Source organism: Myxocyprinus asiaticus, chromosome 9, assembly GCF_019703515.2.
Source record: "Myxocyprinus asiaticus isolate MX2 ecotype Aquarium Trade chromosome 9, UBuf_Myxa_2, whole genome shotgun sequence".
NCBI lineage: Eukaryota > Metazoa > Chordata > Actinopteri > Cypriniformes > Catostomidae > Myxocyprinus > Myxocyprinus asiaticus.
In genome coordinates this window covers 6,918,411-6,932,599 of record NC_059352.1, presented here as the reverse complement: position 1 = coordinate 6,932,599, position 14,189 = coordinate 6,918,411, and the positions used below count along the sequence as shown (strand labels likewise).

General features: G+C 40.5%; 1 protein-coding gene across 3 annotated transcripts in view; it reads left to right on the top strand.

The window, feature by feature from the left end:
• LOC127445935 (receptor-type tyrosine-protein phosphatase T-like) overlaps positions 1-14,189 on the top strand; it is a 365,971-nt gene that overhangs the window by 326,050 nt on the left and 25,732 nt on the right. For all 3 annotated transcript variants that reach the window (XM_051706455.1, XM_051706454.1, XM_051706453.1), the window contains 2 exons: positions 7,440-7,594; positions 13,586-13,721. In XM_051706455.1, the coding sequence (XP_051562415.1) occupies positions 7,440-7,594; positions 13,586-13,721 (291 nt within the window). The remainder of the gene's footprint in view (positions 1-7,439; positions 7,595-13,585; positions 13,722-14,189) is intronic.

The following is a 14,189-nucleotide window of genomic DNA, read 5'->3' as shown; positions in this document are numbered from 1 at the left end:
GAGAGCGTCTTTTTAAAGATGTCTTTCCATCTTTGCATAGTTCCTGGTTGCGGTCGTTAACTCTCTGACTCTGATGGCCACGATCTCTGCCTCATGTGTCTGGGCTACAGCTACGCTGAGACAGCGTTCGTGGATGGCTCATGCTCTCACTGCGAGAGCATGACCATGGTAACTTTGCAGTCGCAGCTTTCCTTCAAAGGGGAAAGCCACTCCAGCCGCTCCCCTCCCCAGTCCTTATACCTACGGGTATGAGGCCACGATGGTTAGCACTGGGGGTGATTTGGGGACCCCAATGGGAGTGGTTCCACCGGGTAATCCCTCACGGACCTCCCATTCCCCAGTACACTCGTTTGCCTCAGTCAAGTTCTTGGATGAGACAGGCGGCTCGCCCCAGGGCAAGTTTGATGTCTCATTCGGGGCTCGAGAGCAGGATGAGCTCTTGATTGCAGCATCGGAGAGCGGGCTGATCCAGTCGGATGCGGAGGACTCGACTGGGCTCCCACCTTCGGATGTGGTTGCCCAGTCTGAGGCCGACGCGGAGCTAGCGGCCATGCTTGCCCGGGCTGCCGCAAGCGTCGGGCTTGAGTGGAACCCTCCATTCAGGTGGAGAACGGCGGTCCCACTGAAACAGTTTCAGAGGCTCCTGGGGCATATGATGTCCTTGGCGGCGGTCACGCCACTTGGGTTGATGCATATGAGACCGCTCCAGCACTGGCTTCAGACTCGAGTCCCGAGATGGACATGGTGCCACGTTACACATCACGTGGCCATCACGCCGATCTGCTGCCTCATGTTCAGCCCTTGGACGGACCTTGCATTTCTGCGGACAGTGGTCCCCTTTAGTGCAAGTGTCCAGTCATGTCGTTGATATGACAGACACCTCCAAGTTAGGTTGGGGCACCGTGTGCAATGGGCACGCAGCTGTGGGCTTCTGGACAGGGCCGTGACTGCGTTGGCATATCAACTGCCTCGAGTTGCTACTGGTATTGCTGGCCCTGCGGAGGCTTCGGCCTTTGATCCAGGGCAAGCATCATCACATCGATGGTAGCGTATATAAACCATCAATGCGGTTTATGCTCGCGTTGCATGCCGCAACTCGCCCGCCGCAGCTCGCCCGCCATCTCCTCCTCTGGAGTCAGCAGCGACTGAAGTCATTGCAGGCCACTCACATCCCGGGCGACCTCAGCAGCACAGCGGACACACTGTCATGGCAGGTTACACTCATGGGAGATTGGAGACTCCACCCCCTGGTGGTCCAGCTGATTTGGAGTCAATTCGGCAAAGCACAGGTGGACATGTTTGCTTCCCGGGAATCCTCCCACTGCCTGCTCTGATACTTCCTGGCCGAGGCTCCCCTCAGCACAAATGCGCCGGCACACAGCTGGCCCCAGGGGCTGCACAAGTATGCGTTTCCCCCAGTGAGCCTGATTGCACAGACTTTGTGCAAGGTCAGGGAGGACGAGGAACAGGTCGTCCTGGTGGAGCCCTACTGGCCCACCCAGACTTGGTTTTCAGAGCTCACACTTCTTGCAACAGCCTCTCCCTGGCAAGTTCCCCTGAGAGAGGACCTCCTCTCTCAAGGACGGGGCACCATCTGGCACCCGTGACCAGACCTCTGGAATCTCCATGTCTGGGCCCTGGATGAGACATGGAAGACCTAAGTGACCTACCACCGGTGGTGGTAGACACGATCACTCAGGCCAGGGCTCCCTCTACGAGGAGCCTGTATGCCTTGAAGTGGCGTTTGTTCGCAAATTGGTGTTCTTCCCGAGGTGAAGACCCCCAGAGATACGCAGTTGGTTCAGTGCTTTCCTTCCTGCAGGAGAGGTTGGAGGGGCGGCTGTCCCTCTCCATCTTGAAGGTATATGTGGCCTCTATAGCGGCGCACCACGACACGGTGGATGGTAAGTCCCTCGGGAAGCATGACCTGATCATCAGGCTCCTTAGAAGTGTGAGGAGGCTAAATCCTCCTAAGCCACAGCTCATTCCCTCGTGGGATCTCTCTGTGGTCCTGCTGGGCCTGTGGAGAGCCCCGTTTGAGCCCCTAGAGTCAGTTGAGCTAAAGGCTGTCTCGTTGAAGACTGCCCTCCTGACTGCGCTCACGTCCATCAAGAGGGTTGGGGACCTGCAGGTGTTCTCTGCCAGCGACACCTGCCTGGAGTTCAGTCCGGAGTATTCTCACGTGGTCTTGAGACCCTGACCGGGCTATGTGCCCAAGGTTCCCACAACCCCTTTTAGGGATCAGGTGGTGAACCTGCAAGCGCTGCCCCGGGAGGAGGCATACCTAGCCTTGTTGTTGCTGTGTCCGGTGCATGCTTTGCGCATCTACTTGGACCGCACACAGAGCTTTAGATGCTCTGAGCAGCTCTTTGTCTGCTTTGGCGGACAGCGGAAAGGGAACGCTGCCTCCAAACAGAGGTTTGTTTGGAGACAGGGCGTGCCCCCCCATTGGGATTACGAGCACACTCCACGAGGAATGTGGCATCCTCCTGGGCACTAGCCAATGGTGCCTCTCTAGCAGACATCTGTAGAGCAGCAGGCTGGGCAACACCCAATACCTTCGTGAGATTTTATAATCTCAGGGTTGAGCCAGTTTTGTCCCATGTTTTGTCAGGTATGAACAGGTAAGTATGCGGGGCAGCTGGCCAGGTGTACCACTTGCGTACAGTGCCTTTCCCCTCCCAGAGGGGAAGACGTGCACTTTTTCCCCCATGCGAGTTCACGAGACGGTGAACCCTGGATGTTCTTCCTCCTTAGCCCTACGGCTGGCGATTTGGTGGAGGAATTTGTAGCCAGGCCCAGTACATGTGCTAGAATGCCCTGTACTGGGGTAGGTGCTCCACATGTGCTGGTTACCTGTGGTAACCCCTTGTGATATATTTTACATAGTATGGTTTCCCTGAGGGCAAATCCGTGTCTCCCTTCGGCAGGGTCCTCCCCTGCCACCGGTTGTCGTGCTGTAGAGTCTCCCACCCCACCCCCGATGCATATGGCCCCAGCTGATTGATTTTCCATTTTTGTGGGAGAAAAAGGAAGATTAGAGGCCACGGTTGGCCTGTCCCCACTATGAGTTTGTCTAATCCCCGGGGTGCGAGGGGCCGTACGACATTAATGGGGCACTGGGGGAGGTTACGTGGGGGCCGGGAGCACTTACTACGAGGCACGCAGTGGTCTGCCCGCACCTGCACCACCAGTCCACGTAACACAGTTCAGCTGATTGTGGTGTTTCGTATAGGGACCCCTAGTATCACTACATCGACACAACGTCGAGTGAGTGACAGACAGGGAACGTCTTGGTTACTGTCGTGACCTCCGTTCCCTGATGGAGGGAACGAGACGTTGTGTCCCTCTTGCCACAGTGCTGAGCTACCCGCTGAAATGGCCGGGACACTGTCTCGGCTCCTCAGCATAAAACCTGAATGAGTGGTTGCGAGCCAGCTCCTTTTATACCCGTATGTCCGGGGGAGTGGCATGCAAATTCCACTCGCCTATTTTCATTGGCCTTTTCTCAAAGATCAGAGGTGTTTAGGGCTCCCAAGAGCGATCCCTAGTGTCACTACATCGACACAACGTCTCGTTCCCTCCATCAGGGAATGGAGGTTATGACAGTAACCAAGACATTATGTTTTTAATTCATGCAGATCTGACTAAATGTGAATTAGTGAGAAGTGTATTGTGAACTTAAACACAAGCTGACGGTTCATATGGTGTGGATGGATAGAAGTGCCCTTAGAAAAGCAAAATCACTGGATATCTTTAGTATATCAATTGTTACTTCTAGACAGCAATTATTAAGTGAATTAAATGGAGAGCAAATTGAGACTTTTTGAATTCTTATGCTTCTCAGATGTTTCTTCTGAGAAAAACATGCTCGTAATTTCATGTGCCCTCTAGAGTTTCCAGAAATCTCAACAATGTCTCAAACTGATTTGTTAGGATACCAAAGTCTGCTATCAAAAATCAAATATGTCAATATGCACTCAAACAATTCTCATCAAATTCTTCCAAGACCAAATTATCTGAGCTCATTTTATAGCTCTGTACTCATACTGGATGTCAACAATTGTTTCATTCTTGTCTCTAGTCACAAATCCTACTATGTAGTGTTTCATTAATTTCAAGCGTAGTCAAATGGTTTCAATTGGACATTTTAAGAAGACAGTCATGAAAAGTAATATTAAGGGTTGTCGTGAGGGGGATTCGTTCCCTTTTTTACCAGTATGATTCCTTAAGACCACTTTAATAAGTCCAAGTGTGTGTATGTAAGTATGAATTTCACCCCTGAATATTACAAATGAGTGAGCCTGCTGTTTTTTTTTTTTTTTTTTTTTAATCTTTGTGCCCTCTCACCATCTATAATGGCTCAGTCACTGCTTTTAGAACACGCACACACAAACACTCACGCAAAAAGCATTAAATGGCTACATGAGTACCTTGCTTGGCAGTATCAGCCCCTCCAGGCACGGAATACGCCACTCGCAATCCTGAATTATAATTAAAAGCTTATCAGAGCATTAACATCTAGTAAAGTAGTGATTTCTACTGTAACGCAACACGGCCTGTGAAAAACCCCTGAGCTCACACACAGACAGAGCCACATGCCTTTGCTGTGGTTTAAGCTCTAAGTATGACCCACAAATCTGATGGCTGAGTTGCTGTGGAAGGAAACCGATACGGACAATGACACTGGATTATTATTATTTTGTTTGCAAATGAGTAGTAAAGTAATGCATTTACAGTATATGGGTGACGCTCACAAAAACATGTCTAGGTCATGTTTAAACCCTAAATCAAAAGGGGAAAAAAAAGATATGCATAAAGACAATGCTATTTTTTAGGACCATTTAAATACCAAAGTTTCATTACTGTAATACATTTTAACTTTTTGTAATTTTAAGTTTTTGTAATTCCCTTTTTTCACAATGGTGATTCTTATTAGATTATCATTATTACTTTATTTGCATTATATTACATTAAAGAAATTTACAGTAACGCAATTTTGTTTTCAATTAAATCTGTATAAAAGCAGTAAAAAAAAATAAAAATACTACCATGATATACAGAATAAATACTTTACAATTTAAATATTATATAATATTATTAGTGCCGTCAGTCGATTAAAATTTTTAATCGTGATTAATCGCATAATTTTTTGTAGTTAATCGCAATTAATCAGATTTTGAAAGTGCTGAAATTTGACACTATATATACACTTATTTTCTAATAAAAATGTATTTATTTCCATCTTAGAAAAGAAAAGAAAAAAATATAATGCTTTATTAACATCCCCAATCAAAGCCTTCCACAAGAAATGCACTAAAATAGCACCAATTCGAGTAACATTGAACGTTTCCCAAAGTCTAAGTGGGAGGTTGACTAATTGAAAGAACTAGTTTCCCATAGGTTGCATATTCATTGCAATGGGCATTAAATCTCTTAAACTCTCATCCTCTGCAATATTAATCTGCCTGTAGACTGTGACTATCCACTTTGTTACAGCAATCGTGAAGCTGCGTTCATGATTCGCGTCAGAGTGTCAACGCCAGTGTCAAGTTTTGAACTCACCATGAAAAGCGCTTCCAGACAAAAATGTCTTATTCTGCATTTTGATGATTGTTAAAACTTGACTTGCTTCTGTGGCAATTAAATTGTGCCTTACAAGTCTCATCTGGGCTTGTTTTGTACATCAAATAGCGCTAAGAGCTCCTTTTTCCATAATTTTATCACTGACAGGGAAGCACTGTCAGAGATTCTTTTATTTTCTGAGATAACAACCTCCACGGCTCTATAATAGGAGAGTATTACGACAGAACCGCCCATAGAATGCCAATGGGACCGCCGCGTTATGCTATTTTATGCTAAGTTTGTAGTCACATCTTGTTAGAAGTGCTCTGGCGCTGTGTGTGTTTGTGAAGTGTAATGACTCCGGGTGGACACATTACAAAGGTTCCGCCCTTCACACAAGTGTTTATGCCGTATTAACGGTAAATGCATTAATCGTGATTAAGAAAAAAATTACGCATTAAACTTTTTTAATTAATCGCATGTTTTAACGTGTTAATTCTGACAGCTCTAAATATTATGTATTATTATATTATTTTAGCATTACAGTAATGAGAATTGCTTAGTTGAAAATAATATTACACTACAAAAAAATCTTAAAGGCTTCATTAATTTTTATTAAGCAAAATATAATAGTTTTTTTTTTTTTTGGGGTGTTAAATATGACCCAGACATGTTCTTGACAGGTTTGTGAGATTCACTTATAAATTTATAATGCTTTAATGGTGTAATACTATAATATTTCATATACACAGTGATACTGAAATATTATCATATTCATATACCATGTTATTTACATGGTACCACAAAGTGCCATTTCCATGGTACATTTCTAAATAACAAGGTATAAGCATGGTACTGTACATGTCCTTAAAACCATGGTAATATGTGTTACTGGTACATGTAAACTGGATTATTTGTGTGAAATCTTACTCATTTTCTACCATATTCACCTATCCATTACCAGTGTTGGGGAGTAACGGAATACATGTAACGGGAGTATGTATTTAAAATACAAAATATAAGTAACTTTATTCCACTACAGTTACAATTTAAATAATTGGTATTTAGAATACAGTTACATTCAAAAAGTATTTTGATTACTGAAGATTTTCAATAAGTAAAAAAGATGCATTTTATTGTCATTTGTTTCATTTAATATTTAGTCCTTTCAGATGGAAACATTTATACATATAAATGATGCGATCCAAAGTGCATTTGAACAGCGGTGAAACACTTTCTTATGATGTGTTACATTCATACAAACAGACAGAGAAGTAAGTTTGAAGTTAGTTTGCAGCAGCAGAAATAGAAATAAACCTTGTGTAAATTGTCAGCTTTATGCTAAGCTAAAATGCTATTTCTAGCCATTTTACATGCATTTTACCAGGCACGATCATATTTTTTTATTAAGAAAATTCACGATGGATAACAATTTCTTTTTTTCTAGTAAGACCTTTGATATTAGGGCAAAAATCGTATGCTTGATAATGTTTTTTTATTGTTTTCCTGTAAAAATATCTAAAAATCCTTAAAACAAGATCAATTTGATTTATCTTTTTTTTTTAGAAACAACACTGCATAAGATATTTAGGTTTTTCAGAGAATGTATTTTTAACATGTGTATTGTGTCTTACTGTACTGGCAGAGTTTTTATAGTCAAAACAAGTGAAAAAAATCTACCAGTGCTGAAGAAGTAATCCAAAGTATTTAGATTACGTTACTGACCTTGAGTAATCTAACGGAATACGTTACAAATTATATTTTACAGCATGTATTCTGTAATCTGTAGTGCAATACATTTCAAAAGTAACCCTCCCAACCCTGTCCATTACGCTCTGATGATTGAGACCTGTTCAAGCTGATCTTTCTTTCAGAAGGGTCATCACGAGATTCGGGAGATCCGGCAGTTCCATTTCACCAGTTGGCCTGATCACGGCGTTCCCTGCTATGCCACTGGCCTGCTGGGCTTCATCCGACAGGTCAAGTTTCTCAATCCTCCGGACGCAGGGCCCATTGTGGTACATTGCAGGTGTGACGCTTATAATGCTTACATTGTAATATGTTCTGCTCTTTCTACCCTTATTTTGATGTACTCTGCCTAGCCCTGTCTCTTTCTCTTTCACTCTCTCACTCACTCTTCTAAAATACTTTTTAGCCTCAAGGTTAATGTTTAAATTTGGACTGATTGTAATTATGAATTCAAAAAGAGAAGGCCATTAATTTTTCAGAATAGACGATGCTCCCTGAGGGCTTTCAATAGCTGCTTTGAATATAATATTTTTAAGTTGGTGTAAGTTACTGGGGCCGGTTGCACCAGCTATACGTACGTTACAACTTAGCCTAGTTGTGGCGTAAATGGGCACTAATTCACAATTTACGCACTACTAAATATTTGAGAGTTGCACCATTAAACTTAGGTAGGACGTAACTCTACGTATAAACTAAATATTTACGGAAGCCTCCGACCAGTAGTTATGGATGGAATAAAAAGCAGACTCATTTAATGACATCAATGAGCTCATGTTTTGGTTGACAGGCTTCAGTTGTTTTGACAAATATGATGATGCATAACATGTGTTTAAATTTATGGGAGAAAACATTATGAAAAAAAACGTACTTCTTCAGCATGAAACCGATCTAACGGTGCACTTTCCTGTGTACACCGCCCGGTGTCAAGTTTCAACATATATGAAATAGATATTAAAATGAATAAATGTCTATTTGTCCAGTCTGTTGTGTTAGTACTTTTTTATTTATTGCCCCTTGTCATTTTAGATAGTTATTAAATATTGTTATTTACATAGGCTAAATATACCATTGATTAAGTCTTGTTTTATTACGTATCGTATTTCAATGGGGATATCATTTATTACAGCTGACAGTTACGTGAGCAAACAAGGTTTTGAAATTCACAGCTTTTTAATATTTCTGTGTACAAATTTGAAGGCTGCTTATTGGATAAATACAGGTAAATGTCATTTTATGCGACTACGCATTACTTTACGGAGAGCTTACGAACTACTAGTTAAGTCTTGCCTTAAGAACAGGTGGTGCAACCAAATTAAGCACTGACTTAGTTACAAATTAACTAGTAGTTACTAATCCCTTAGTGTGAAATTTACGTCCCAACTTAAGTGAGACCTTAAGCACAGCTGGTGCAACCCTACCCTGGTCCTCAGGCCGGTTTTCGAGTAATTAAATCTCACATTTTGAATTTCCCCTTATATATACACTGGCGGCCAAAAGTTTGGTATAATGTACAGATTTTGCTGTTTCAGAAGGAAATTGGTACTTTAATTCACCAAAGTGGCATTCAACCGATCATAAAGTATAGTCAGGACAAAAAGAGCACCATCACTATTTGAAAAAAGTCATTTTTGATCAAATCTAGACAGGCCTCATTTCCAGCAGCCGTCACTCCAACACCTTATCCTTGAGTAATCATGCTAAATTGCTAATTCGGTACTAGAAAATCACTTGCCATTATATCAAACACAGCTGAAAGCTATTTGGTTCATTAAATAAAGCTTAACATTGTCTTTGTGTTTGTTTTTGAGTTGCCACAGTATGTAATAGACTGGTATGTCTTAAGGTCAATATTAGGTCAAAAATGGCAAAAAAGAAACAGCTTTCTCTAGAAACTCGTCAGTCAATCATTGTTTTGAGGAATGAAGGCTATACAATGCTTGGAATTGCCACAAAAAAAATAAATGAAGATTTCATACAAAGGTGTACACTACAGTCTTCAAAGACAAAGGACAACTGGCTCTAACAAGGACAGAAAGAGATGTGGAAGGCCAGATGTACAACTAAACAAGAGTTCATCAGAGTCTCTAGTTTGAGAAATAGACACCTCACATGTCCTCAGCTGACAGCTTCATTGAATTCTACCTGCTCAACACCAGTTTCAAGTATAACATTAAAGAGAAGTCTCAGGGGTGCAGGCCTTTTGGGAAGAATTGCAAAGAAAAAGCCACTTTTGAAACAGAAAAACAAAAAGAAAAGGTTAGAGTGGGCAAAGAAACACAGACATTGGACAACAGATAATTGAAAAAAAAAAGCCTGTTATGGATCTTAACCCCATTAAGCTTTTGTGGGATCAGCTAGACTGTAAGGTGCATGAGAAGTGCCCGACAAGACAGCCACATCTATGGCAAGTGCTACAGGAAGCGTGGGGTGAAATGTCACCTGAGTATCTGGACAAACTGACAGCTAGAATGCCAATGATCTGCAAAGCTGTCATTGCTGCATGTGGAGGATTTTTTGATGAGAACTCATAAACTATTAATGTCCTGACTATACATTGTGATCAGTTGAATGCCACTTTGGTGAATAAAAGTACCAATTCCTTTCCATAAGAGCAAAATCTGTACATTATTCCAAACTTTTGGCTGCCAGTGTATATATATACAGGATATATACTGTATACTGTATTTAGGCAATAATATACAGTCAGATAATATATCGCACAACAAACCTCTATGCTAGTGCAGATGGTTCTTGTATCACCCTGAATGGGTTTATTTTGTGAGAGACCAGCTCATTACCACACATTACACCACATATTACATGGCTAATTACAAAATAAATAAATAAATGGATATGAAACATAATTTGGGTTGAAATGATGTTATTATATGAGAAGAAAGAGACAGCAGATACTTTTGAAACACCTCCCGTTTGCACTAGAGTTCTGCAAGGTGTATATATAGTGAAAATGACCATATGACTGTGTATTATCCCACTTATTACATGACTACTTGCAAAATAAATAAATAAATGCACATGATACAAGAAGTAGGAAAGATGACTCACAATATCCGGATGACTGGTGAAATATCACTTTATCACTGGATGAACGATCAATATTCTGAAATATCAGGCTGCTGGATGGGGCGATTGATCAATCAGATTTTGAGTATTACAGAGAGCCATATAATGTATTTCTTTACAAATCTACTACATTCAGTTGAAATACATTCAGTTCCTTTTTTAAGAATAGAAAACAACATAATACACTAACAGTTAAAAATACTTAGAAGAATAGTGAAGCCATCAAAACTGACATTTCCTTCATATTTAATTAATCTTGAATGGATATTCCTAACATATACCTTCCATTTAGGTTTGATGCACAGGCTGTAGCAAGAGTGTAGATTAACTCTCGGTGAACTGGTTGCATTATACAACTAACTTTTCATCTATTTAGGGATGAAATGAGGGAAGTACAGGAGGAAGAGAGGAAGAGCACGCTCACACATTCTCACACTAATGTAGGACGTTCTGGCACATACATTGACATTCACCCATGAATCTGTCCACAACATGCCCACATGCTACACAGATGGACACTCGGATAGACAGACATGCTTGCACGCTGCTGGGGTGTAATTGGGGGGAAATGTGGGAAGGCATTTTGGGAATGAAAGGTGACAGGAGGAGACTGTGAGATGGGTGTTATTTTGCAGTCCCAGAGAAAGAGCAGATGTGACAAAGAAACGTAATAGAAGTGTCAAGTGCTTGTGGAGTAGAGATTACAATTGAGATTAGATTCTAGTTATATTAAAGGTGCACTCAGTAATTTTTTCCTCATTAAAAAGTTTAACTCTTAAAGACATGAATTGTAATTTTGCAATATATGTGAAATGAAGACGCCAGTCATACCAGTAACCTTATAAAATCTGTTTTATTCTACATGGAGAGGGTCCGCACATGGGGGCTGCCATGTTACAATCACATGACCAGTCAAATACTTCTCGCTTAATCTCAGTAACCATCCTGTTTTTTGAAACTTTCACTCATTGATTAAAGTAATCATGGCTGACTGTGAATACTACATTTCTATAAAGTCATCTGAAACTGAAAACTACTGATTTTAAATGATGCAGCATCCAAGCCGCTAGGTGTCAGTGTAAGTCCAAGATGACACAAAGAAAAAAGTTACTGTGTGCACCACCAAAAAAGTGAAAATGATGTCAATATTGTAGGGTGACCATACGTCCTCTTTTTCGGACCTTAAAAAAAGCCTCCGGCCGGGATTTATAAGTTTGCGAAAATGTCCGGGATTCGGCTTTAGTTGCGTTATGATGTGCATCTGGTCTAATACTTCATTGTGTGTGTGTGTGTGCATATTTGCATTGCTTTAACCCCTCTTTGTAAATCCCACCTTCTCACACACCAATTGGTCAATTATAAGAAGCTTGCAGCAACTATTGGCCAAATTCCTGCCTGTCAATCTCTCCATGAATGCGCAAAGCACTGTTGTGTTCGGCATCAAACAGTTGCTTGACAGCAGCAGCAAATGACAGCTGAGTGGAAACAATGCCCAAACGAAAGTGCAAATTTAAAGAAGATTTGCACAAAAAATTCCCATGCTTTTGTCCAGGTCGAGATCCTTGGGAAGCAGAATGTATGACATGTAAAGCTGGCACTTGTGTGTCAGTTGCTAATAAAGGTGCAAGTGATTTAGAAGCACACATTAGCTCTGCGAAGCATAAAGGGTCAGCAAAAGGTGAAAGTTCATCAGGTAAATTAACGGACGACATTTTGCGACCAGGTAAAATTGTTATCACATTGCTTCATTTTCCATGGCCATTCAAAATAATAGTAATAGTTAATGAAGGTACACTCTTGACATCAAATATTTAATTTTAGTACATGGACCTTCAAAAGAAAGTTGGACATTTTTATTTATATATATATATATATATTTATGTTATGCTAATAGAGTGTTTTTTTCACTGTATTAAAGTTTGCATTCAGAGTAACACTGTTTTGAAACCTTTTTTGTCCCCCCCCCCCCCGCTGAAAAAAAAAGGTGTCCTCTTTTTGGAAAACCAGAATATGGTCACCCTACAATACTGGCTCACCCTCATGTTGTTCCAAACCCGTTTGAGTTACTTTTTTTCTGTAGAACACAAAAGGAGAAGTTTAACACAATGTCTTAGCTGCCAGGTTCTCATCAAGGACGAGACACGCATGAGTGAATAACGGTGGATGTCATTAACATCAAATCTGCTGCAGAGCATCTCGACATGTTATATTGAATGTATTGCTTGCATACAACAAGTGACATTTGAGAGTTGCTGCAGAGGGGAACATTTTCAATTAAAAACAACTTAAATTTTAGTCTGTTCCTTACTTAAAGCTACTGTATGGTTTTTAAAAATGTGGAATGTACAGTAGCACTTTTGTTACATGGACTACTTTTATGGTGCCTTTATAATGCGTTTTGTAATTTTTTTTTACATTTGAAAGCACTATACATTTGTGTTCCATGGAAGAATTTTCATTTTTGGTGAAAGAAGACAAAATAGCTTTAGTGTTAAGTTAGGAGATTAAGAAAAAACAATGTAGCACATAATGGCTTACTAATGACAATTTAAGAATGTAAATTTAGGGATGATGGTAATGCTACTATGAATGCACTAAGGACATCCTCCCTCTCTCATCTCTCATATTCTTCTTGTCAGTTGTTTATCAGTTGCACCATTAATCACTGCAAGTGATGGCCAATCTGTGGCTCTGTGGAGTTGCTATGTATTTGTGTGTGTGTGTGTGTGTGTGTGTGTGTGTGTGTGTGTGTGTGTGTGTGTGTGTGTGTGTGTGTGTGTGTGTGTGCGTGTGTAGTTTTAGAGTGACTGATAGCTCATCTTTTATCCTAATGTTTACTAACACACCCACCCACCCACAGCTTGGCCTGCCAGATTTGTGATTTCCTAACACCTAACTTTTGACTCTTGACAAAAACCTCAGCCCTTTCAATGTGTAATTCATTATTATTTATTTATTTATATTAAATATATTAATATTAGATAATTTATATTATTATTATTATTATATAATTAATTATTAGATTTCATTACATAAATTATGTAATTATTCATAATAATTTTAACAACATTTAAATTATTAAATAAATGTTTATTATCAAGGCATAATTCAAATATGTACTCTCAAATAATTCTTACAACACAATTGGAATGTTTGTGGAAGCTTGTATTTTTTGTGTTTCCTGTAGTGCTGGTGCAGGAAGAACAGGCTGTTTCATTGCAGTGGACATTATGTTAGACATGGCAGAGAGTGAAGGAGTGGTGGACATCTTCAACTGCATCAGAGAGCTGCGCTCACAGAGAGTCAACATGGTACAGACAGAGGTGAGCAACACTACAAACAGCTACTTACTTTTATACATTTTTTATTTTTTTAATTTATATAATCCTGTCAAATGTCCCCTCTTACACTCAAATACAGGCACTTATTCATTCAATTTTAGTCCAAATTTCCCCACTGGGATGTTTTCATTCAAAGCCTCAGTTCAAAGTGTCTCTTTAGGGTTATTCACACCGAATACATTTTTGCATCCATCTGCCCTGCTTTTCAATTTTTTTTTATCTATGTAAACATGCACTAAAACTTTTTACTTTCCCTGTTGTCAGTTTTACTCAATCCACCCATGTTAATATTACTCAAAAATTCATGTAACCATGGGAAATTAAATTAACTGAGTTGATTCAACTAAAAAAAAATGTCTTGTCAGCTTTACTTAATCCATGTGCTTCGTGACAACATGAATATTTTTTATTTGGTTAACTGAAAATGAGCAGAGGATTTTTAGTTCCCAC